The following is a 26,709-nucleotide window of genomic DNA, read 5'->3' as shown; positions in this document are numbered from 1 at the left end:
TTGCTAATTTTTACTGGCGAAAGCAAAAATAAATGTGGCAATATTTCTTAAAATCAATTTAATATTACTCGACTTGGCAGTCATGTTCCCGCAACTACACATAACCTCACAAATAGATGCCCATAAACTAATCTTTTTTTTTTTGGGGGGGTGGGGGTAATGTGGGAGTTTGTGCAAATATATAAAATATTTATTTTAAAAATCATCAAATTCTGAGGGATTTTTACATTTTGAAACGCTTCTCAATCAATATTTCGCTCAATAAGGAATTGAGATATACTAGACTAGGGTTTGTAAGAATAAATCTAATCCACCCTGTTTATTGAACTGATATGGAATCGGTTATATACAAAATGAAATAAGGCCTTGCAACTCCATTTTGAATCATAAAAACAAAAGAAGAGAAGTCATCAGCATTTTTCGTCTGTTTAACCCCCCCCCCTTATAAAAACTGACAATGAAAGAAAAATGTGAATGCCTCAGCGGTTAAGGGGGGGGGGGGGGGTATGCACACGACAGCATTATGGCCAAGTCTATATTTTAAAAATCTGTGAGCGAGAAAAAATTGTGAACTTTCCAATACAGAAATCTAAATTTTTGATTCATTTTGATATACTTAGAAAGTATCATATTTTATCATCTTTCCTTTCAGTTTCTTTAGGCCCCTATTTTTCTTGGTCGTAAAAAACCAGTCCATGCCTAATGTATACAAGCCCCACCTTCTGTTCGCCAATAGAGACGGTTTTTTTTATTTTAGAGAATACTAGTATTTCAGAGGAACCTAACCTCTGAATTATGTACTACTTATGACACGTTATGGGAGGTCCATTATGCTAGATCCCAGAATAATGAAAAACAAAACAAAACAAAAAACAAAGGAATAAAAGAAAATGTAACTTTGCTTCCAGGGGCAGATCCAAGGTTTTCCAAGGGGGCACATTTTCCCGAGGAAAATTTGACGAGCCAAAAAAAAAGAGAAAGATTTCACGCAAAATTGAAGATCATATCCTCCACGAAAATTTTTACAAGGAAAAAAAGAGTCCTCACTTGTGCATATAACGACATGCATGTATTCCCATTCCCATTAAAATAATTTACATGCTATAACTTTCAAAGGGGGGGGGATAAAAATATTGACTATGGCTCTCAAAGGGGGGGGGGTCGGGATGGATTTGCCCCCCCCCTCCATGGATCCACCCTGTCTGCTTCAAAGAGAGATGCTCTAAATCACTTTGACAGTCCTCCCAAGAAGATCTCCTTGGTCCTACGGAGTACGGGGTACGGGTACGAGTTCGTACTCGACTCTAGCTCTACTTTAAAAGTTGCATGCATGCCCTCTACGTTAATTGATGCCTTAATTTGCTTGCATATATATATATAGCTAGCTAGCCTAGCCTAGCGCCTAGGTAGCTTCTTCGTTTCGTGGCCCGATACATCGAGAACGAGAGAGAAGGCCATCACTAAATTATTTTCCAGGTAAGTAAACGAATTTTCTACCAAGGTTTTAAAGGTATATGAAACGAGTGTGTGTCTGCAGCAACAATGAGCATGATAAGCTTGAGTGATGTTCATGATGTGTTAAAGTATGATGACATGCGCTTGATGAAGATGCCGATGCTGTGCCGATGATGATGATGATAAGCGATGAAGTTTGATGCTAAGTAAAGTTTTGAGGTGGGCATACAATCTATATAAATGGTGAATTCACCCCTGTACGATTCGATAGTCTTTATCACGGTATTGTGTTATTCCCATTGAACAAATGTGCAGAAGATTTGCGTGTATAGTTTATGGTAATGGCATCTTGTGTCCGGCTGTGTAATATTGCGGCCATTCCGTGCAATTGGGAACTGTGGTGGTATTAGATTCATTTTATCTCAGATGAAATAAAATATTTATCTCCGTTGAAATCAGTGAAATAAAATGCCCTTAAAATCCCTCCGATTCTGAGAACAATTTTATCTACATTTTTTTTTATCTCTAAGTAAGGCACACTTACTTTTTAATCAATATCCAATTTAGAAACACGCTTTTAAATACACTGTATATGTAGCTCTCTCATGTGTCACTCAACCAATTGAAATCCATTCCGCTAGGAAGTGTTGCAAAGGTTGAGATTGCGTCTATTAACTTCATCCAAAAATACGCTTGCATGTCTTTACAGAGATTTCTTTTAAACAAAAATGACAATACTCTCATCTTTTTTCGAAGTCTGTATTGCATCATTTCAAATCAAGCATCATTTCAAAGACAAAATTAGTCAGGAAAAGTATCCTAATTGAACAGGAATTAGGAATAATGGTGTTATTCTCAAAAAATATATTATTTTTCTTCATTTTCATGTCAACATTTGGGGTTAAAGATAAATGATCAGTAGGCTAGTTGCAGTAAAATACTAATTTCGTGAAAACGTCTGCAAAACCAAGGTTAAGTATGATTATATCATCGTGGATCTAGATCTGGTACAGTTACAAAACTGAACTTTGTGAAATCATAAAATCTAAGCCGAAATACGATCACACTGAAGATCGCCAACACAGATAGGCACACGTGGGACTGTGTATTATTTTTGCTGGAACAAAGACCCGACGGAAGTGACCGAATCTGCGCTTCTTTTGCTTATTTCTCAGCAATTACACAATTTCTTGTGGAATCCTTTGGCACATATATTTTATTCATACAAACAGACACTTGGCTGGTCATTAAATTAGATTCTGTAAAAAGTCATTTTGAGATCGTTACCAGAACTGGAATTTATCTTTAATTCATTCACCTAGAAATATTGGTGAAATCAATGTCATGGAGATAAAAAAGCCCCTAACCTCTTTAAGTTTATTTTATTTTTCTTCATGTAACATGGGCGCAAGCACATCATCTGCGTTGCACTGGCCAGATGTGCGATGGGTATGTTTACGCAGGCAATCAATTACCTAATCAATCATAGAGGTTGAAATTACATCACAAAATAAGTGGGATAATGCATTTAATGATAATTGTAATGCAAAGAGACCACAAAACCATTCAGTAAAATAATTTACCGTATTTGCCGGCGTAAAGGCCGCGGCGGCGTATAAGCCGCACCCCCGATTTTGCGAATCATCTTTGAAAAAAAAAATGCATGACAGAATTCCCGGCGAAGTCGGACAAAAAATTTGGTTGGAATATTGTTCAACAATTGCCGCGGAATGGGAAGAAATAAACACGCATGCTTTAATTCTTCTAACTTACTATTTCGTCTTTCCTGGAAGGCGACGCAATGAAAATAATCCACCATCGGCGTGAAGAAGCGGCCGAGGTAATCAAGCGCTGCGGCCAAATGCTACGGAGGTATACAAGAGCTGCTTGCGGAGGTAAACAAGAGCTGTGGAGGTAAACAAGCTCTGCGGAGGTAAACAAGCGCTGCGGAGGTAAACAAGCGCTGCGGAGATAAACAAGCGCTGCGACGGTAAACAAGCGCGGCGAATATATTTTATTTCTTTCAATTAACGTCTTCTTTTCTTACAAATAAGGTTGAATAAATACATAAGCACGGGCGGTGTTTCAATGTTTTATTAATGAAGTCGGCGCTAAACGTGCTGTTTTAACTACCATTACAATGGAAGCGTCACTGTAGTCCCATACGTACGCATACGTGCTGTTTTGACCACGTATTCAGCGTCCGCGGGACACGGCTTTTGACTATCGTCACGTATAGGCCGCACCCCGACTTTGCTTCATTTTCTCATCAAAAAATAGTGCGGCCTATACGCCAGCAAATACGAAAAAGATTCTATCACGTCAGGCCATCCATATCTGAACTTGTATTCGTCATTTTCAGACCCCTATAACATTTGGATAAATTCTATCTCTAGTTTATGCATAGAATTTGTCAAATCGTATTTTTCGGTATCAAATATTTAAAAAGTTTATGCTAAACTATATTTTGATGATGTTTGGAATCATAAAATACCGATACCGTATAATTATCATTTTACAAGGAAAAACGTTATGGCTTTCTTTCATAAACTATTAAAATTGAATATCTCCAACGTAGGCCTAGCCATTTCAACGTCCATATGTGATTTTTTAGTCATGAAATGAAAATTCATAATTTAATTTTCCCAGCAATTGATTGCTCCAGTCTTCATGGCCCAAATATGTATGATGCATAATTTACCTGTGCTATTATTTTGAAAAGATGTATTTCCCAATTCATCACAATATTTGCAATTTTCTTAATTTTTCTTTTTGAAAATTATGTATTTTGTGACTAAGGCTACCTCTCGTCTGCTCTTTTTACCGTTAGTATCGATATCAAGGTATTCTAGTTAGGAAGCCTTTTGAGAAACAGGTTTAGTATAAAGATTGGAACTAACTCCGTGGTTGGTGGATAAAGATATGACTAACCAAACGGGCCCCAGGTCACCAAATCAAATTTGTACCTCCTTTTACCATGATATGTAAAGAAACTTTGCCTCACTGATTTAGCTCGAAAAGGTAGGTACATGTAGGTCATGTCTTGTGAAAAAGTGTTCGGTGGAAATTAGGAACTGGTTACCAATTTCACAACGACGCCAATTTTGTTTGGGGCTTGTTTTAACTAGACCACTAACGGTATTCTGAAAATTGTCTTAGCTTTTCTTGTAAATACACCTAATATAAAAACATTTTGACCAATGCACTGCGACAAGCAAATTATACTTTGCAATTCGAGCTTTATGAGAAATGCATGGAAAATAATCAACAGAACATTAAACAGAAGCAGTTAATCACAACAAATTATTAAAATCAAATCTGAGACTAATAATCGCACTGAAGAACCTCAAAAATAGCTTAGACATTTAACTCGTACTTCTTTCAAATTGGACAAAAATTAGCAGAAAGTATTATGACAACTGATGTTAAATTTGATAGTTATCTTGGGAATCATAACTCATCTTCATTATTTCATGTCCCAACCAACTGTGAGGAAACTTTGGTATCATGAATAAGTCAGAAGGAAAGAAAAGTTCAGGTCACAATGAGATTGACAATTTTCTCCTCAAATCTGTTGTTTTATTAATTGCGACTCCTCTACCCCATATTTTTGACTAGGCCCGTTTTGTAAGTCCATTTTTGATGCACGTGTACACAGCATTTGTTTTGGTCATGTACATGTTGTAAACACTGAGAGCCAGTTACATTGTATGTTACATGATTTTGCGTTAGGCCTATTAAAGGCATATTGATTATTTTGTAACAGTTTTAATTCGATTGAACATCGATGCATCAAAATTTGAAGGCGGGAAAATCAAGTAAATTTGTTTGCTCCATCATGACTGCTGAAATGCGCTGAGGGCCAAGGTTTTCATTGCACAAGCGGCCGAATGCCGAACAATAAAGATATCTTTATTTTTTAATTATCACAAAGCAACCACTAAAAATAACCCAAAAGGCATCCAAGCAGAATCCCCAAAATATCTAAAACAATGATATTTTCATCTATGACAACATGTATACATTTGAGATAAAATAATATGGAAGACAGAATCAAGTTGATCTGAACAATTCTTGGTCAACTCACAGTCACGGTCCAGAATCGCACACACACTTCAGCCCCTACACTTACTCTCCCTAACAACAGACATGCTTATTGCAGAGCACTGACTCAACCAAAATAAATACAAATGTCTCAATATGAGCTCTACATGTAAATTATTGGATGTAAATTATTGTTAAAGGTCAAGTCCACCCCAGAAAAATGTTGATTTGAATCAATAGAGAAAAATCAGACAAGCACAATGCTGAAAATTTCATCAAAATCGGATGTAAAATAAGAAAGTTATGACATTTCATAGTTTCGCTTATTTTCAACAAAATAGTTATATGAACGAGCCAGTTACATCCAAATGAGAGAGTCGATGATGTCACTCACTATTTCTTTTGTTTTTTATTGTTTGAATTATACAATATTTCAATTTTTACGAATTTGACGATTAGGACCTCCTTGCCTGAAGCACACAATGTTAAAATAATGGAATTCCACGTGTTCAGGGAGGAATGAAACTTCATTTCACATGACAATGATGAGAAAATAAAAATATTTCATATAATAAGATACAAAAGAAATAGTGAGTGAGTGATGTCATCAACTCTCTCATTTGGATGTAACTGGCTCGTTCATATAACTATTTTGTTGAAAATAAGCGAAACTTTAAAATGCCATAACTTTCTTATTTTACATCCGATTTTGATGAAATTTTCAGTGTTATGCTTGTTGAATTTTTCTCTTTTTATTCAAATCAAGTTTTTGTTGGGGTGGACTTGTCCTTTAATCATTTCTAAAATGCAGACTTATGATTGATTTGTCACTTGCCTGATTCAGGAATTATCTGTTAAACTGGATACAAGATGTCCAGCATAATGATGCTATCATCTTTGAAAGAAATCTTGTGTGGTGTTCTGCAAGGCTCGGTTCTCAGTCCAACTTTATTTTATACCGAAAGCATCAAAATATTGGGATTATGAATTATTTGGGGATGACCCTAATATTTTTCATTCATTCAAGCTCAAATCGTAATAAAATGAATTTAACTGAAAAACAGACAATTTACAATTTGTAACCAAATGGTGCGATGCAAACAAAATCACAATTAATACAAAGAAAACAAACTACATGGTGATAAAACCCCTATTAAAATAAAAGAAGGTGATTTTTACGGAGGGTTCAGTAGACCTGAAGGGATAGACCCTCGAGAGAGTCGACGCTGTGTTATTGATAGACATTTGCTCTAGAATGAACATACAGTATCAAGAAGGTTACCCCTATTACTTTGCAAGAAAGTCAGAATTATTTTACAGGATTAGAAATTATGTACCACAGCCTGTGTTAATAAATGCTATTTTTATATGTAATGCTTTTCTTCAGCCACACGTATCATATGGGCTTGAGGTCTGGGTCTGTATTTATACCCCATACCTGAACAGAATATTTATCATTCAAAAGATGGCTGTATTAAAGGGCAATAACCTTTAGCCAAAACAGAACACTTTCCAGTCCTTTGTTTAAGAAACTTTCCTTGACATTTTGAAATTACATACATTTCTGATAACATTTGTATACAATTTATTTCATGGGAAACATCCTCATGCTCTTACTGATTATCTCCAGTACTTCACCCATGATTATAGAGCAAGACAATAATCGTCTAGTACTTCTGAAAGTGCATAGCTCTATGGATTTACCTTTAAAAAAATGGTCCTTACCGTTTCTGAAAATTCTGAAAAATCATTTCAACTTGATCTAAAAATGGAAATTACATTTTGTCACTGAAAATATAGACCTACACAGCAAAGACCTGAATTCCGTTTTGCAAAGGTAAATTCCATGAATTTATACATGAAAAGTATAAGAACCAAACAGAATTTCCTCTTTTATTTATTGGTAAAATGAAAAATCACCATCCCTACAATTGCATGTAGGGGATCTGAAATGTGGAATGTTTTATCAGAAAACACCAATTGTAAGACATCAGTTGATTCCTTTAAAAAAATCACTGAAAATAATGCAAGAATTCAATGAAAATGACTGAAATGTTTCTACGCGTAACAGAACCAAGGTTTTCAAAATCCCATATTGTTTTCATTCAAAAGTGAAAATCAAATCACATAAGTGTAATCCACATGCAACAGTTAACGGAAATAATATGATTTGGACTAATAGAGAACAATAAAACATAACACTGAAAATTTCATCAAAATTGGACAAGGATTTTATGACATTTTAATGATTTTAATAGTACTCTATTTATTCAGACATAATTTAGTTCATTCTGGAGTGCCCCTTTAAGGGGAAAGTTCACCCTGACAAAAAGTTTATCATAAGAATAGATAAAATAAATAAAAAACATTGCCGAAGGTTTCAGAAAGAATTAAAAAGTTATTAGAATAATATTTAAGTGATTGGTGACGTTTAATGCTAGCAGCATTCCTACATTGCGAATGGCAAAAAAAATGATGAAATGTCATTTTCTCATAATGTAACATTTGAATAGGTTTCTAACTTTCTACTGTACCTTTTTTATCGTAATAGACAAATAATTTCACAGCCAATCATGAAGTGAAAACAAAAATAAATGTATGTAAGTCATCAGGAACCGTTAAACCAAAATTCATGCATTTTATATTAGATAACACATGGGCAGCTGCTCGTTTATGATGTCACAAATCCAAAACTTAAAAATCTACAATATTAGCTTTGTTAATCTTGAATGGATTTTCCTCAAACCTTCGCTAATATTTTGTATGATTTTTTTCTGCTTTTTTTTACAATAAACTTATCTTCAGGGTGAACTTTTTTAAGAACAGAGTCAAAACTGAAATTTGTCTTTGGGTCTCACACAAATAAAACCAATCAGTGAATGAACATTTTGAATATTAGGTGGCTGTTCCTTGGTTTTAGATTTAGCCTTACTGTCTGCCACAATATTTGTTTACCCAAGAATTGCAGGGTCACATACAGCATGTAAATTAAAAAAAAAAGACACAGTTCTCACTACCATCCCTAAACTAGTTTACTAGAAACTAGTTTTAATAGTGGAAACAAGTTTTATAGTGAGAATGGTCGAAGCGATCGTAGAAGTGATCTTCCAAACCGGTTCAGAAAACCACCTCACGGTGTAGTTTTCAAGATTGCTTTGCCTTGTTAAACTAGCGTCCATGTAAGTTAGGACATAACCGTTCTTCGGGAAGTGATCTTCGCACATTTCGAGCACGCAACTCAAATTTCTCGCGAAAGATGTCACCCCACTGAGAGCGTTCCGATAGCAACAAGATCGCTTTACATGAAGTGATTTTGAAAACCACTTTCGGGTGATCAAATGGGAACGCTAGCAAAGCGATCTTCCAAACTGCTTTCCTGAACAGGTTTCCAGTGTTTAGTTTTAGAAAGTGTAATAAGAACGGTGTCTGACTGGTTACAGTCTCTGACATCCCATGTGTATACCAACTAAAACGCATTGCTTTGACTTGCTTAGACTACAGTACAAGTAACTGAGTGCTGCAGTAAGATGGATGTAATTGGGATGTTTGTCATTCAGGATAATGAACAGTTTGGAAACCTTCTTATGAATTTGTTCCAGATGAACTCTCTGTCACCTCGAGAGAATTATGAAAAGTGGATATCTGCTTTGTGTGGTCTGATGTGCATGGGTGGTGTTGGGTATTATTGGATATCCAGGCCTCTCTGAATTATAACCCTCGTCCCCCACACAGTGATTGTTCCTGTTGGACTATTTATATTTCCTTGATTGTACTACCATGCTTGCACTTGAATCAACTCAATCTATTCTCAGTTCATCCAATTGACCTGCCACCTTGATTGTACATTAAAACTTGATGCATTCTCTTTCTGCCCCCTTTTTGCACTGCTCCCCCCCCCCCACCCGTTACTTTGCCCTTCTTTATAGTATCATACCTGCAGACCAACTTTACCATCTCTCAAGCTCTCACCTGTCTTCCCCTATCGTTGTACATTTGCATTGTGAACCCGATGCCTCGTTTTAATAGACAGTGCCCCGGCAGAGGGCGTGTAGAAAAAGGGGGTAGAATTCCACGAGTAGGAGCCTCTGTGTGTGTTCCATCTCAACAGACATCCTACCCTGGTAAAGGTTTCCATTAGTCTGCTATGCAGACTGAATGGCTCATGAGGTGGGATCTGCTACTGGTTTGCGAAGCAAACCAGCCTGAAAGGGCGAGCGAAGCGAGTTGCAGCCTCAGTAGACCTAGTCTGCTATGCAGACTCGTTGAATCAGCAAAGGTACACACACTGCAGATGTGGGTCTACATTTGTAGACTAGGTCTCCATGGTATGGATCCCCCTAAAAAGAGAGAGATAGATATTACAGAGTGAGAAGCAAATGAAAGAAAAAGGGAGAAAGAAAAATAAAGAAGGAGAGAAGGGGGAGGGAAGGGGAAAAAGAGAGAGAAAAGATGAAAGAAAATAAAGGCAGGGGAGAGTGGAAGAAAAAAAAATTTAGAAGGAGAGAGGACAGAAAAGAAGGAAAGAGAGAGAAAGGTAGAAGGGACAGAAGGAAAAGGGGAGAGGGAGTTTTTCTACCCCTTTTCTACGCTAGTCGAAGCAGGCCAAAAAAAATCCTTCCCGACACAGTTCTGCTTTTACCTCACTGGGAGCGTCGTAATAGGAACGGGCGATTTTCACCCTACCTTTGTCGCGCTTGAGTCTCCCCCTTCTGACTTTCATTTTTGCATGTACAGTACATGTAGTTGTTTCCTTGCCCTCCCCCTTCTTTTCCAATTTCTCCACTCCCTTGTCCCCGCCCCCCTCTGTCTCTCTCCATTTTTTAGTCCGTCTTTTTTGCTCTCTCATTGCTTTTGAGCTCTGTATCTCTGGCTCTCATACCGATTTTCTATCAGCCCGGAGTTTGCTCCATTTCAGAATTCTTGCCCGAGTCGCCCTATTCATGATCATATAAAAAGAGAGATTGAAGAAGCTCTACCCAAATTAGGAGGGTTGGGGGACGTACATGTACGTGTAAACTTGAGTGTGTATGTACCATGGATAAATTATCCCAAACCAAATACACTGCATCTTCTGTAAGCAATTATTTAGCTCTATATTTTTACTTGGATTTTGCAATTGCTAAATTATTCCAATGAAATATCTTGATAATAATGTGTCTTTTCTGAATAATCTTGATATTGTTCTGATCACTATCATTTGCCGAATCTGAAATACAGTAGCAGGATAATATGAAAACACTGGCTGCCCAGTAGAGATGGATCTACAATGTATTGCCCGTCACCTTCCACTCTAATCACTCAATTCTCTCCTCCTTTTCTCTCTGAATTCATCCAGGATCATACCCAGCCAAATCTGTGATGACTTGTGAAAGGGTGTCATGGTCAGTGGCGTCTTGATGACTGATTAGGCCAACCGATGAACGTGGGTGTGTGTTGCTTCCAAGTGTAATACCATTTGACCCGATGAAGGCATTGACCCCAGCCATTTCATCATAAAGGAAGGAAGGAGAATTAATGCCAGATCAACTATCCATCCGTTAGCAGCCAGCCAATTGAGGGAAGCAATTGCAGGCAAGTTCATCGACTTGGCATGCTTCTACTGTTTTAGTATTAATGTCATTTTAAAAGGAGAGACACTATCTTGTTATCATGGGGAAGCCTAGGCTACGATAGTTTAAAAGCAGCAGTGTAAAGAAATACAGTGATTGCTAGTCATCCGTTTATTTTTCCAAGGTACGCACACACTTTATAATGGGCTTGAACTCTTGCCTCCCTACTCATTGTATATTTCCATCTTCTGTAAGATTTGAAAATGTTGAAAATCATAGTGAGGATTTTGTACCATTATCTTCCAAATTTGTTTGATGTTCTGCATTGTTCAGCTAGGCGATTCTGATTCTGTCTTTATTTTTTATTTGGGAGAAAAAAGTTTCATCAGAGGATCCAGTCGAAGTTGCTGAACTCTGTAATAATATCAACCAGAATGAGAAACCCAGATGCTGCTATAAATTAACCTTTGCCCAATGTGATTCTTGCAACCATTGCTGAATACTACTCTTACATGTAGCTCAGCTCATTGTGGCTTTTCTTTTTCTTTGAGTTGCTCTCGCTCAAAAAGCTTTATAGTCCAAAAGCCCCTTTGGCCATCTATGAAGGCAATCTAGATATCAATTCATCTCTTCTATTGTACTGAATCTGTTTGGAATTTCTTCCTTACAGATTTCAAAGGTTACAGCCATCGCTTTGCTAATGTTGATTCACCATCATGTGTTGCCTAATCTACTATGCTGCAGCCATTCTTGTCTTTGCCATCATAGCCAGACTGATTGAAAGGCATCTAAGGAAACCTTATGTGGACAAACTAACAGAAAGGCAAGTACTCTCTTATTATTTTCACATTTAGCTTTTCCTACCAAGTTGAATGTTGAATCTGTTGCTGACAGAAACTCTAGTCAATACAAATCTTAGAAGAGTAATACAGAATTCTGCTGGATGTTGATTGATTTATAATCCTTTCTTGAAGGTTTAGAGTAAAATAACACAATGAGACAGTGGAAGTTTTGTTTCATATTTTAAACCTTTTATATACAATTATATCTAGTTTTAGAATCAGGAAAATTGGTTGACCTATTCTGTAGTTAAAGCCATGGAGGAAAGAGGGAGAGTGGGGGGGGGGGGGGAGGAGCATTGCAGGGTTCAATTCATGCATTTTCCCTGCATTTATCTTGGATTACAGGTGCATGTCATGTTGGGGGGGGGGTACTGTTATATTTATGGAAAATGAATGGGGTCAATCACGGGATAAACCTGTCACTTTGGATTAAGCTTCATAATGAACAACTCTTCATATGTGGATTCCAGGATGCTATAATCAGAGGCCTACTGTACAGTGCGTCCCACAAAAAAAAAGGAAACCCGTTGTCAGAGGTAGATTTCACAATCATGTTTTTATCATGAATTTGATGCTTACATGTACAGTACGTTAAGAGTGGAATCTCATCTTTAATTTGATACCAACATCTCAGCAAATCATTCACTCATGGCAGGTTGCAAACAATGAATATTGAGGCCTATCAGAAATGATTTGTGTAGAAACTCATGTGTTAATCCGAATCCAGACTCGTTTCAGGGATCAGCGAGATAAACTTAACAAAGAATACAAAAGAAATGCTAATGAGTCAATCGTCAAAAGCACGGCTGTCATGTCACCAATCAATATTTTCCATTTTTTCTGCGCAAACTGATTTGTCATAACTTCAAACTCGTCTTGCACAATTAATGAAGTGTTCGTCACATATTAGGAATCAAAATGTAGAGGAATACATGTAGTTGAATTGTACGATGATGTGAGATATCATAATTTGTTTGCCTTTGAAGAAAAAATGTATATGTGGAATCCTGGTTTCTTTTTTTCTGGGACGCACTTTATAGCAAGCTTGACTGGACAGTCTTTGCACACCTATTTTGCAGTCCGTAAAACTATTAAGAAAATAAAACATTAGGAACAATAATTAAATCAAAGAATATTTTATTGCTAAAATTATAAATCGACAGTGTAGGTCAGGGCTGTAGGTGGCTGTTGATTGTTGCTTTTCTTGCTTTCAAGCCTACTACATGTAATATCTCCAGCAATGTGAAAATCCAAACAAAGTTCTAACTTGACTTTGAGTGAGGCTGACATTGAGAGTGCTGTATAATTTTATTTCCTTCGATTTTTTGAATAATTTGTAATGTCTCCTGGTATTAAGTATCCGCTCCCGTCCTCCCTCAGAGATGTTGCAAATACTGCAAAGTGAAAATTATTGAATATCCTTCAAAAATAAGAGCCTAAAATTGAATTATTTAATCAGACTGTCTGGGAGCATGTTTTCCCCCTTTCTTTCCCCTTCCCTACATGTCGTTCACTGTATTCTATGCCTTAGTGTGTAATTTACCATTTAATCAGTTGACCCATGATGGAATGCATATTGTACATTAGAAATGCTGAAGTTAATGTACATGTCTGGCTTCCTATAGAATAGTACTATGTAGAGTCTGAGGTTTGGCCTTGTTTATTGTGTAACTTCTTCATCTTCACAATGAACAAGGGTATAGAGTTATTGAGAGAATACAATTGAATTATTGATATGGTGTGCCGAGTAGTCAAACATGATGAAGAGTTCAGTATCCTAACCTTATACTCTACATGGACAAGTATGTACACTGTAGGCATATGTATTACTCGGGGAGGGGGGGGGGAGGCACTCATATAATATTTTGATAGGGGTGTGCCTCATGAAATTCTGAAATGGGGGTCTAAGGAACTGACTACATCATGGGTAAAATGCAGGGCCTTGGGAACTAAAAATATACCGGGCGGTGTGAAAAACAGGGTCTTCGGAGCGGAAACCCGGAACTGAACTAAGGTGGTGCGCGCTAGCGCTGTGCATGCATGGCACTGTGGTATGGAGGAAATATGAAGCCGTGCATGCAGATGCAAGCTTTGCGATGCTCGCGCCGGACGACTTAGACAGGGCCTGGGAACTGAAAAGTTTGATATTACAGGTCTTGAGAGTGGGGCGCTGAACTGAAAATTAGGTCTGAAAAAGGGGGTCATCAAAGCCGCATGCTCCTGTACCACCAGGATATTACTCTATTAAAAAAAAAGAAGAAAACTTTGTTATGTTGCTACATGGTAGCTTGCCTTGGTGCTTTATAAACCATTGACACTAATCCAACAAGAGTTTTGTTTTGTTGCAAATTTCATTCAAAAATTCAAGAGGCAATACACTTTCCAGATCCATGAAATTCATGATATTTGCTATTTGTTTTCATAACAAATTTTGTTTGAAGCACATTACATCACATTACGATGTGCACTTTAAAAAGATATTTGATATCAAACCCGCGTAAGCCCAGAGCTCTCAATACAGTGGGCAACTATTTCAAAGTAAACTGCGTAAAGTACATGTGGCTATAAAGGCTAAAAAGATTAATTAAAAATTAATGTGAGAAGCTCTTGCTGGGATGTTTTATGACAAGTACATGTACATGTACCTTGTACATATAGGGCGTACATGGTGTGATATTTGCTGTACACATGTACATGTACAAGAACTGCCTATTTTATACGCTGTTTACTGCATATGAACATTTGAAGAAGTAGATCATACTTTTCATCATAATACAAAAGCCATTCAAATTTATTGTATTTTAAATAGTTGAGACGGTGAATGACCGGTGTTCAAAACATTTTTGGCTCCATGGAAATCCCTATTAAAGCGTTGCTTTTGCTTGGATAACAAAGATTTAAACATACTTTTTATTGGGCCACAAATCATAATAACAATTCTCAGTTTACTGATCGATGTTTGTTGAGTGTCGGTGTTTATAATGGTATTAACCTTTTGATAATGTGATTAATGTACAAAGATATCTTTTTAATAAACCTCAACGGCAAACTAAATTTTGAATAGCTCAATGAAATTTGAGATGACGCAGGCAGCTTGTTATATTGAATTGCATTCCAACACTTTATTATAGGGATTCTAATGAATTTGATGATTGAGTTTAGGCTTTAATAGGGATTAAATGACAAGAATTGATTTCACTTTGATATTGAAGTAATAAAAAGCTTCTAATGATCATGGATGTATTTCTGTAGCACTTTGCAGTCAGACTGAATGATTATGCATTAGTCCAGTATATTATTAAAACTCTGCATATATTTGAAGTGATTAAAAAGGAGCAGAACTTGGAGAATAATCAAAGAAGAAAAACTGAAATCAATATTTTGCATGGACAAATAAAACTGTACAAAGCCCAATGTGCTACATTCTTGTGCATTGTAACTTGTAAGAATGTACTGTATGTACTCTGTAATCATAAATTATCCAAAGTTATCAATGTTTTCTTTGAGTGATACAACATGGCTGCAATCATGTTGTGTTTTCATAAAATCTGTTTTTGTCTCACCTGCATAGCAGAGTGAGACTATACATGTAGGAGCCGCTTTTCCGACGGCGGCGGCGGCGTCAACATCAAATCTTAACCTGAGGTTAAGTTTTTGAAATGACATCATAACTTAGAAAGTATATGGACCTAGTTCATGAAACTTGGCCATAAGGTTAATCAAGTATTACTGAACATCCTTTTAGAGTTTCATGTCACATGACCAAGGTCAAAGGTCATTTAGGGTCAATGAACTTAGACCATGTTTGAGGAATCAACATCAAATTCAAAATCTTAACCTGAGGTTAAGTTTTTGAAATGTCATCATAACTTAGAAAATATATGGACCTAGTTCATGAAACTTGGACATAAGGTTAATCAAGTATTACTGAACATCCTGCATGAGTTTCACGTCACATGACCAAGGTCAAAGGTCATTTAGGGTCAATGAACTTTGGCCGAGTTGGGGGTATCTGTTGAATTCCCATCATAACTTTGAATATTTATGGACCTGATTCATGAAACTTGGACATAATAGTAATCAAGCATCACTGAAAATTTTGTGCAAGTTTCAGGTCTCATGATTAAGGTCAAAGGTCATTTAGGGTCAATGAACTTTGGCCGAATTGGGGGTATCTGTTGAATTACCATCATAACTTTGAAAGTTTATTGGTCTAGTTCGTTAAACTTGGACATTAGAGTAATCAAGTATCACTGAACATCCTGTGCGCATTTCAGGTCACATGACCAAGGTCAAAGGTCAATGAACTTTGGCCGGATTGGGTGTATCTGTTGAATTACCCATAATAACTTTAAAATTTTATGGATCTGATTCATGAAACTTGTACATAAGAGTAATCAAGTATCATTGAACATCCTGTGCGAGTTTCAGGTCACATGATCAAGGTCAAAGGTCATGTAAGGTCAATGAACTTTGGCCATGTTGGGGGTATTTGTTGAATAACCATCATATCTCTGTAAGTTTATTGGTCTAGTTCATAAAAAGTGGACATAAGAGTAACCATGTATCACTGAACATCTTGTGCGAGTTAGATTAGTTTCAAAGTCAGCACTGCTGCTATATTGAACTGCGTGATGCAGGTGAGACGGCCAGAGGCATTCCACTTGTTTCTCTAGAAATTACATATTTGAAAAAATAGGATACATGTACATGTAGTCTGATTTTGTGAGTCAATAGGTTTGCGTTCTACTTTAATAAAAGCAGCTGAGAGATCACAGATGAATCCTGTCAATATGCTCTTGAGCGGTTTTGTGAGATGTCATTGAACTTGTATCTAAAGACTACCCTGGATATTTTACAGAATTAAGAGCTTTTGAATAGATCTGCTTTCAGTGTAAAATAACTAAATACTTATTTCATTGTTCACAAAACATTGAGTAGAGTTCAATGGACTATGTTTTGAATTGGGAGGAATGATGCACAATTTGTGCAACCGAGCATCAGATTGTTTTGAAGTTTATCCCAAGTTAAAAAGCTGCAAACAAATATTGTTGTTGTTTTTTCGTTTTGTAGGTTAACAAAATTAGCAGGAGGAGAGAAGAGGGAGGAGGAGGGGTGAAGGAAAAAAGGAGGAGAGGGAGATGTTGATACCTAGATGAATGCAAATGAGAAGAAGGTTATAAAGGGAAAAAGGAGGTGGGGAGAAGGAGGGATTATGTTTGTATGCTTCACCTATAAATGTTTTCAGCAGAGATGTTAGAATGATGTTCTGGAAAATATGCTATGACAAATAGATCATTGTAGAATTTGCCAACAAGATGAACTTAATGTATCTTTGATCTCTGAATTTTAATTTCCAGATATGTTCTTATAACCGGTTGTGATAGTGGCTTTGGCAAGCTTCTTGTGAAGCAGTTGGACGTCAAAGGTGTCCACGTCTTTGCTGCATGCCTGAACGCTAAAGGAGCGGAAGAGATCGACAAAGAGACGTCTGAACGCACGAAGGCACTGGTTCTAGACGTTACAAAACATGATCATATAGAAGCAGCATTGGAAGAAGTTAAAAGATCCTTACCCAGCAATACAGGTATGGGACTCACATGGGTAACTTATATTTTCACACTTCTCTCTATTTAAAGGACAAGTCCACCCAAACAAAATACTTGATTTGAATAAAACAAGAAAAATCAAAGAAGCACAACGCTGAAAATTTCATCAAAATTTGATGCAAAATATGAAAGTTATGATTCGCGTATTTTTCACAAAACATTTAGATGCACATCCTGGTGGGTATGCAAATGAGGGGACTGATGACATCATCCACTCACTATTTCTTTGTGTTTTATTGTATGAAAATTAAATATCCTAATTTACTCATCATTGACCTGTTAACGTTTTATTCCTCCCTGAATATGGAATCATTGTTTTAAGATTTTGTGGTTCACTCAATTTGGTTTTTGTTGCCAAATTTGTAAATTTATAAAACAATAAAAAACAAAAGAAATAGTGAATGAGAGGGTCAGTTATTGACTGTCATTTGCATATCCTTGAGTTGTGCAATTGAATGTTTTGTGAAAAATAAGGGAAACTTTAAAGTGCCATATCTTTCTTATTTTGCCTCAGAATTTGATGAACTTTTCAGCATTGTGCTTGTTTGATTTTTCTATATTGATTCATATCAACATTTTTCTGGGGTGGACTTGACCTTCAACAAGAAATGATAGGTTTTAAACATTTTTATTTACTTCTGTTAAATACATGTAAATGCAGCAAATAGAAAACTTGCTTTTTGTAGATTACTCTGAACAGCACATTAAAGCAGATTATCCAGCTGACCTGTTGTAAAAGAAAATTAACTACTCTGGTTGTTGATATTGAGTATTCAATGCCCAGGTACATATGTTTTTGGGGTTGGAACCATGGTACACCCACTAACAATACCTCCTGTGAACGCCGTGAATTATTGAAACTCAAAACAAATGGGAACTAGTCAGAAGACTTTACCATTGCCTTTGCACAGTAGTTATGGATGTATAAGGGGTACATTTGTAAAATAGTAAAATCACTGCCGTATGGAACTTTTGTAGAGTGATATATTTTTATGTGTATGTATGTTCAGACTTCAGAGTACTTCCTTCCCTCTTCAATATTAATTTTACTTAGCTCACTGTTGATAGTTTGTTTATTATGATAGCTTATACTCCAAATGCCATCCTTGTACATCTGGTCATTCAGTATGAAGTTTGTTTTCTTTAACACGCTGTAATATCCAGAGCGTACATGTAATATCGACTATCCTTCATACGACCTATTGAGTTTGCTCTATAGCTGAAACTTAAGATAATTTATGTATATGAAACCTGGCTTATAACTTTACATAGGTACTGCTTATAACATATTATTTGTTTTAATCTTATTTCGTGCCTTTTTTTCTCTCTTTTTTACCTTGTAAATGTGATTATTTGTGATTTCTTCAATCTCATTGAATAACTGTAAATATTGTAATTTGATCTGATTCTTAATAAAAACAAATAAAAAAAATAAAAAAAAAACTTTTGTAGAGTGCATCACCCAGTTAATGTATTGTGGTACATTAAATGCTAATTCCTCCCACACAATAGATTAAAGGTTTTGGGGTGTTCAAAACAATATCAGGAACTTTGTGGTTTTGAAGCAACACAAGTGCATTGATTTCTAATGTACGATGTATGTAGGCTACATGTATGGTTGTTGACATTTATAATTATATTTACACTCAAAGTCTGCGATTTATTGTTACTCACTAGTCTGGTTTATTGGTAGCCATGTACTTTGTACTTTTATCTGTAATTGTATATACTTATTTTAAATTCCATCTGTGTCAGCGTTTTTTAAATTTCCTAAAAAGTGATTCATTTTCATTAGTTTCTCAACATAAAATATTCAATGTATATTCAAGTTTCACAGGATAGTTTTTATAGGGTATTTCCATTCAGAGCTGAAGAACAAAATGATTTTGGTTGGTCAAACATTTCTAGACAGTTTGACTTAGAAGTTAGAGTTTGGCTGGTTAACAAAAATTGTTGAGGATTTTTAAGTCGCAGTAAAACCCGGATCACCATGCAGCGAAGCTGAACATGACGTTCAGGCTCGCTTGAGGAAAACAAAATGCCTAATTAAAATTTTTTTTTTTTGGGGGGGCAAAACCACAGGCCAATTTTATGTAGAATTTAGATATTGGCTTTGGGTTATAATAAGTTCCTGAATATTGTGAATTTTTATAGCATAAAGTCAGAGTCATGTTTGCACAAGTTTCTTTTCTTTCCCAATGTCTCATACCTGCAAAGCCAAACCAAAGCTGCAGTGAAACTCTTATATACACACTGTTGTTCAGGCTCCTCATGTGTCATCTTGCGGGTCATGCGTTCAAACCCAAGCCATAGCGTAAATTTGTTTAGCAAGAAATTTACCCACATCGTGTTGCACTCAACCCAGGTAAGGGTAATGGGTACCAGGCAAGAATTTGCAGCATGCGTAACAGCTGCGCTACGAAAGCCAGGATAATTATGCTGAATTACTGTATAGATAAAAGAGAGCGTTTGAAAGCACGGTATTTATAAAACAAGTATATAATTATTATCTCATTTTGCTTTGAACAGGTCTTTGGGGTTTAGTAAACAATGCAGGTATATCAGTAGCATGTGGTCTTCAAGAGTGGCACACGAGAGAGGACTATCAGAGAGTTCTTGATGTGAACATTCTGGGACTGATGGACATGACAGTGACATTCTTACCACTGATCAGGAAAGCTAAAGGAAGGATTGTCAATGTGGCTAGTATGGAAGGAAGGTTTGCTCTACCTAGTGGTGCCTATGCAGTCTCTAAGTTTGGTGTGGAGGCATTCTCAGATTCAGTCAGGTATGTCTTGTGCAGGCCGGCTACTCTGGTCCTTAAAAGTTCTAAAGCCTGCCGCACACTTACAACAATAATTATGTTACGTGCAATTGATAAAATGATAAATCATATTGCAATAATAAACTGCCTCTGTCATTAAAGGGCTTTTTTGCCAAATAAGGATTCAGTTTGTTCACCTGTTAATTTCAATCTTTATTGGAGCATAAACCACTTTAACCACAAGGCTATGTTTTAGGATGTGTGTAGGATGGTATAATGGCCATTTTAGGACAGGAATTATGATATCACTGAAATATCTGGCGAAAATGGATTTTTATAGGAAAAAACAAACCTTGAGAGGTGAGACAATTCAATTCAAGTCACTATTTCCTTTTGATGAAGATTAATGTCTATCCAACAAATGATAAACATTTTAACCCTATCCAGGCTGGGGGGGGGTTGCCTCGGAAGCCCCCCCCCCCTCAACGATTCACGCAATACACTTGTACACTTCTACATTATATTACCTACATGTAACTATCTCTTTTATCTTCTTCCTTGAGGAGAGAAGATAAAATGTTTCACTACGGCATCAACGTACATGTAGCTGTTATAGAAAATGGATGCTTGATCCTTGTATCATTCATTTATCTTGTTTAGGAGAGAAGCCAAAATGTTTCACTATGGCATCAACGTAGCTATTATAGAACCAGGATTCTTCAGGACTCTGATATCGAGTAAAAACAACTTCACAAATAATCTAGACAAGGCCTGGGAAAGACTCAAACCTGAGAGAAAAGAAGAATACATCGAAGAGGGCTTCCAAATGTGTGAGTACTTTTTCAAAGCAAAAATACCTTTAATAGAGTAAAGTGTGGTGGCTTGTAATTTTTTGTCTTGCCTGCGTAGTGGAGCGAGAAATAGGTATCACTATGTCCGGCGTCGTCGTCGTCAAAAATTGTGTTGTACACCCAATAACTTTCTATAGCTTCGAGGTGGGATCACCAAATTCATACCAGAGGTCCATCTCCTGAAGGCAAAGGTCAAGTTCGAATATGAGTCGAATTTGAATAAGGTCAAAGGTCAATGAACTTTCCATGACTGGCACAGTTGTGTTGTACACCCAATAACTTTCTATAGCTTCGAGGTGGGATCACCAAATTCATACCAGAGGTCCATCTCCTGAAGGCACAGGTCAAGTTCGAATATGAGTCGAATTTGAATAAGGTCAAAGGTCAATGAACTTTCCATGACTGGCAAAATTGTGTTGTACACCCAATAACTTTCTATAGCTTCGAGGTGGGATCACCAAATTCATACCAAAGGTCCATCTCCTGAAGGCACAGGTCAAGTTTGAATATGAGTCAAATTTGAATAAGGTCAAAGGTCAATGAACTTTCCATGACTGGCACTGTGCTGTGTTGTACACCCAATAACTTTCTATAGCTTCGAGGTGAGATCGCCAAATTCATAACAGGTCCATCTTTTGAAGGTATCGGTCAAGTGCAAATGTGAGCCGAATTTGAATAAGGTCAAAGGTCAATGAACTTTCCATGACTGGCACTGTGCTGTGCTGTACACACAATAACTTTCTATATCTTCGAGGTAGGAGTGCCAAATTCATACAAGAGGTCCATCTTTTGAAGGTGCAGGTCAAGTTTGAATGTGAGTTGAATTTGAATAAGATCAAACTTCAGTGAACTTTCCATGACTGGCACTGTCCTGCGTTGTACACACAATAACTTTCTATAGCTTCGAAACAGGTATTAAAGATATCTGACTGCTACTGTATGTTCGGATGCTTTTTGCATCTGTTTGTTCCACTAATGACATGACCTATAGTTTTGACATGCAGTCTCTTTATGACTGCAATATGCAGGCGAGACAACGCTTGGCATTTGCCTTGTTTTTAAATTCATCAGCTCTTTTTTAATTTTGTATTTTTAAATATAATGCTTTCATTGTGAGGTGTTTGTTTATTAATTTTCTAAATGATGGAAATTTAAGCACGTAACTTACTATTTAGTTTACATTCTGAAATTTTCAGCCCATTCCATGCATGAGAAGTGGTCTATGTCTTGCCCACTGGAGGTGATAGGCAAATGTCATCCATCTGTCCATCGTCCTAGTCCTTTTTGTTACCAATCCCACAGTGAATCATAATCCTCTTCAATATTCCACCACTTCACCATTTAAACTTTCAAAAAACACATTTTTAGTTTCCAGTTTTCCTATTTTTCCTCTGGTTATTCATTAATACATTATTGATGGATTCTCTTTTTACTGTTTTCCATTTTACTTACCAGTACGTCAAAACGTATGTAACATGCTTGATAATCGGACTTCAACAAAACTCCACCTGGTGAGTGACGCAATGGAGCACGCCCTCTTTAGTCAGTGGCCGAAGACGAGATATGGAGTCGGCTGGGATGCTAAATACATCTGGATACCACTTTCTTATGTACCAAACTTCATCAGTGACTATCTGATTAGTATGGGTGGATTTCCTATCATTAAGAAGAATTGATGACATGTTGAACAAGGGAGTGTCCTGTAAAGAAGCATTCTGTCAGGGATTTTTACTTGCAGAAATTCTCTTAGCCAATCAGATGCAAGGAGTTCAATAGCTTGTAACAAGTCGTCAGTGAAAAATCACTGGTTGTTTGTTTCATGAACCAGTCTTCACAAGAGGGTGCTTTGAATGGAGCTGTCTTCTGCAGTCATCGTGTGTGGACTCTACATTCTTCCCCTATAAACACAACAGTAACGTCACAGTGAGAGAGACATCGTAAGCATTCACTCAATCAAGGTGCACTGTAAAACTGCTGCATGCTACAATTTTTCAACAAGCTGTTTAGATTGACTTTCCTGCCGTGTAGGAGAGCTGCTGTAGGCAAACCATGAAAGGGTTTTGTCTACCTATCCAAGTTTTCCAGTTTTGCACATTTTGGATGTATAGTCTTTACTTCCAGTGGCATAGCTCTAAAGTGAGAAGGCTTGTTATATGATTTTGTTTTACAGTATTTCAATTTCCAAATGTTCGTGAACTATCATTTTGATGAATATGTTTTACTAATTCCTCTAAATCTGTCTGAGTACAAGATTTGAAGCTTTTAAAGAATAAAAGAATTGTAAGTCACTTTGGTATTTCCCAGGGAAAACTCATGATATCTTGCATTTTGTTCATATAATACTAATTCAGACTTGCAGAAGAGTATGTTCTATTCATGACATGTTGTGCTATCACCAGTGAATTAGATGATGTACAATATAGAACAAGAAAATAAGCAGATACAACAAACAGTTTGTCCTAGTTCTTAGTTCAGAAAAGATGAATTTACCCCTAAAAAATACCTAGAAATTTAAAATGTATTTTCCAAAAAAGCAGCTCCCTGCACAGAGCTGCCAAGTAGTACTGATTTTCAGTATTTAGTACTGAAAAGTGAGAAGAATACTGATAGTTTCATGTAAAATACTGATTTCTAAAGTTTCAGTTGTATGTGTGGTCCTTTGGTATTTTTTGAAAATACTGATTTCCTCACCGAAATACTGATTTTCAGCTTCAAAAATACTGAAATGTTCCTTTTCTTGTTGGCAGCTCTGCCTGCATACTATTTGTTGAAATGCCCCACTGAACGTAGCAAGTGCTTTTGTAAAACAAAAGAGATAGCAATAATAAGAGAATTCATCATTAAAATAATTTGAAGGGATGTTTGCATTTGAAGTTTTGGCATCGCTGGCTTTCCATAGTTGTATTAAAGTGATTAATCACAACTCTTTGTATGACGGGGTCCAGCTCACTCCCTGTGACCCATTTATGTGATTGAAGACCAAGCTTCCTTTTAAATCATTTTTTCTTAGTTGCTAAATGCAAATGTGTGAATTGGGTATTGAATGAATCCAGTCTAGATAATAAATGTAAATAACCTTGTCTATTTTGTAAATTATATTTTGATAATTGCCAAATACTGCCGTTCTGTGAAATACATGTATTGTGTTTATATATGCCATATATATATTTTCTATTCAGCATTATGTATATTAATTCATACATGTATGAGCTGGTGCATGTATTTCTAATTTTATGGACATATTAAAATGAACAAGAAGATTATCTGGGATGACAAACAATGGGTATTAAAGATTGAACTTAAGAATAGAATTTCAGAAAAAGACTTAAGTTTATTTAGGATAATGATAGCTTTATGAGCAAAAATGATATAACATAGTTTGACCTCTTATTAGTAGTGCTATGTTGAAGTGTAATATTATTAAAAGAAGAGCTTCTGACTGTCATTTTCAAGGATATTTTAACTGATAGCCACGTTCATGTAGATATTCAAGCTATGTCATAAACACATTAATAATGATCGGGCAATCGGCCACCCCAAACCAAGAATAAATAGCCAGTGAATGGTCTTCAAAGAGGAAAAAATAGAAAATTGGCTTTTCTGAAAGAATAATTCTTTCTCTATTTACAGTCAAATTTGAAATTTGGTAAAGTTAAAGTCTGTCTTTAGCGAAATAGTGACATGCACTTTGGAGGAATTTACCAAAACTATAGATAGGCTTTGAATTAAACCTGAGAATGAAGAATTTCTTTGACACCCTTTTTTCTTTCACATCCTAGTTTCACTGAGACCTCATGCTGGAGTGAACATAAATTTCAAACCTTGTTTTCTCATCATTCTTTGAAGCTCCCATTGAATTTCTTCTTCATTCAATCATGTAATTGACAAGTTATAGATCATTTTAAAGCTATGTGTTTTCTGAAGCTCAATGAAAGTCTCAAAATTAACATTTAATTGTTAGTTTGAGGATGTCAGGTTCAATTGGTCAACAGATCTTTGCCTCCTGCTTTACATTTGCTTGATCATTATCACATAAATCAATTTAGGGGTTTGGTGTGATAATTTGAATAAAAAACCCAACAACAATGCCATCAATCAAGATGAGTATCTGAAGATTATATGAGATAATAAGGTCACATGATGGAATACTTATCATGTTAATGAAAGTATATTTTATAGTGATAGATGTACACATGTTAAACAGTAGCCTATGTGAGTCTGCAATCAATTGCTACTTTCAAACAATGAATGTGATTGGTAGATTATGGGTCTGTTATCAAGACAGGCTTGCAATAGCAAATTTGATTGGCCACTGCAGGTTTTGCAATTTATTTCTACTCTCTGTGTTCCCATGCCATGGTGGGTATCTCTATGCTTCTCAACAATAACAATGATTGCAGGGAGTGAGTTTTTGTATTTTGATTTAGTTTTTTTTTATTAACAAACAATTTCTCAATATTTGAAATATGAAAATGTGAGATGCAAAGAAGAAAAATCAGGATATTTTTCATATACCTCTGTTAGCACCATTTGTATTCAGTATTATATATTCCCTGGTGTTTGATAGGTGGAGCAATATCAGAATGTTAGTACCTGAAAAGGGGTTGATGTTGGTATTTTACACAGGAACGCATTTGTCACAATGCTTCCACTTCTAGAGGACACCATTGACCAGTTCATGATGGATGTGAATTATTGCGTTTCAGAAACATGAAAGTTTGTATCCATCTGGTCTACCAGCAGATTGTCATAGATCATCAAATACCATCATGGTTAAACCTATCGTTTGGTCTAAGTGTTATTAGTATGAATTGTCATTTATTACAATGCCCAGTCTAATTTAGACTTCCTCTATTTACTTTGCACTTTGTCAAATTATAATTAAGTTAAAGGCCAGGTCCGACTGACCGACGGACACTTAACGTGCCGATAACGGATACAGCGGACAAGCAAAATTTTAGGGTGACTCCATCTGTTTTCATCCGCTCCAGACAATGGACAAAATGGGCAAACAATGAAATCACAGTGGATGGATGCTCAATGGATATAGAGCGTAAGATACACGTATGCAAAGAGTACATAATAGATATTTAACGTTTTGCAACGGATGGCAAGATTCTTTTCCATTTTACATCCTTTCTGAATCTGTAAGGGCAGTGGGACCAAGCCTTAATACCGATTCATTCCATCATATAGACTAAGTGGTGTTCAAATAACAAATCGATATTAGATGAAATGGGAGTAGACTAACAGGAAGTTATACACAATGGTAAAAGCACCAAGTCCAGTGGCAAATGGACCAAAGATCAATAGACATAGTTGGTTGTAGATGAATTTGGATTGGACCATGTGGGATGTGACCAAATGGAAAGTAGAATAAGTTGTTGATGACCAAATGGCAGATTTTAAAGTCTTTTAAAGATGTCCTTTTACCACCAAAAAGTAATTTTGTGCAGATGCAAAGGAACATCCGTCTTATACATCTTAGACCCTGTATATGTGATGTGACACGGCCTAAGAGACCCAAGCACGCCCTCAGAGGACAAGCAAGGGTGTTAGAGAATATTCATTCTCACCCCATCATGAGCAATTACG

At 36.4% G+C, this 26,709-nt stretch overlaps 1 protein-coding gene across 1 annotated transcript; it reads left to right on the top strand.

The window, feature by feature from the left end:
- The first annotated feature begins 1,400 nt into the window (after nt 1-1,400).
- Nucleotides 1,401-23,907, top strand: LOC121425938 (retinol dehydrogenase 7-like). Its single transcript, XM_041622057.1, has 7 exons — nt 1,401-1,476; nt 10,835-11,070; nt 11,719-11,871; nt 17,251-17,477; nt 20,029-20,287; nt 20,924-21,093; nt 22,570-23,907. Exons 3-7 carry the CDS (start codon nt 11,765-11,767, stop codon nt 22,788-22,790), a joined length of 984 nt encoding a protein of 327 aa, XP_041477991.1. The 5' UTR covers nt 1,401-1,476; nt 10,835-11,070; nt 11,719-11,764; the 3' UTR covers nt 22,791-23,907.
- The last annotated feature ends 2,802 nt before the right edge of the window (nt 23,908-26,709 follow it).

Source organism: Lytechinus variegatus, chromosome 13 (genome assembly GCF_018143015.1).
Source record: "Lytechinus variegatus isolate NC3 chromosome 13, Lvar_3.0, whole genome shotgun sequence".
In the NCBI taxonomy this organism is placed as follows: domain Eukaryota; kingdom Metazoa; phylum Echinodermata; class Echinoidea; order Temnopleuroida; family Toxopneustidae; genus Lytechinus; species Lytechinus variegatus.
This window is presented reverse-complemented; position numbering and strand designations above follow the sequence as displayed.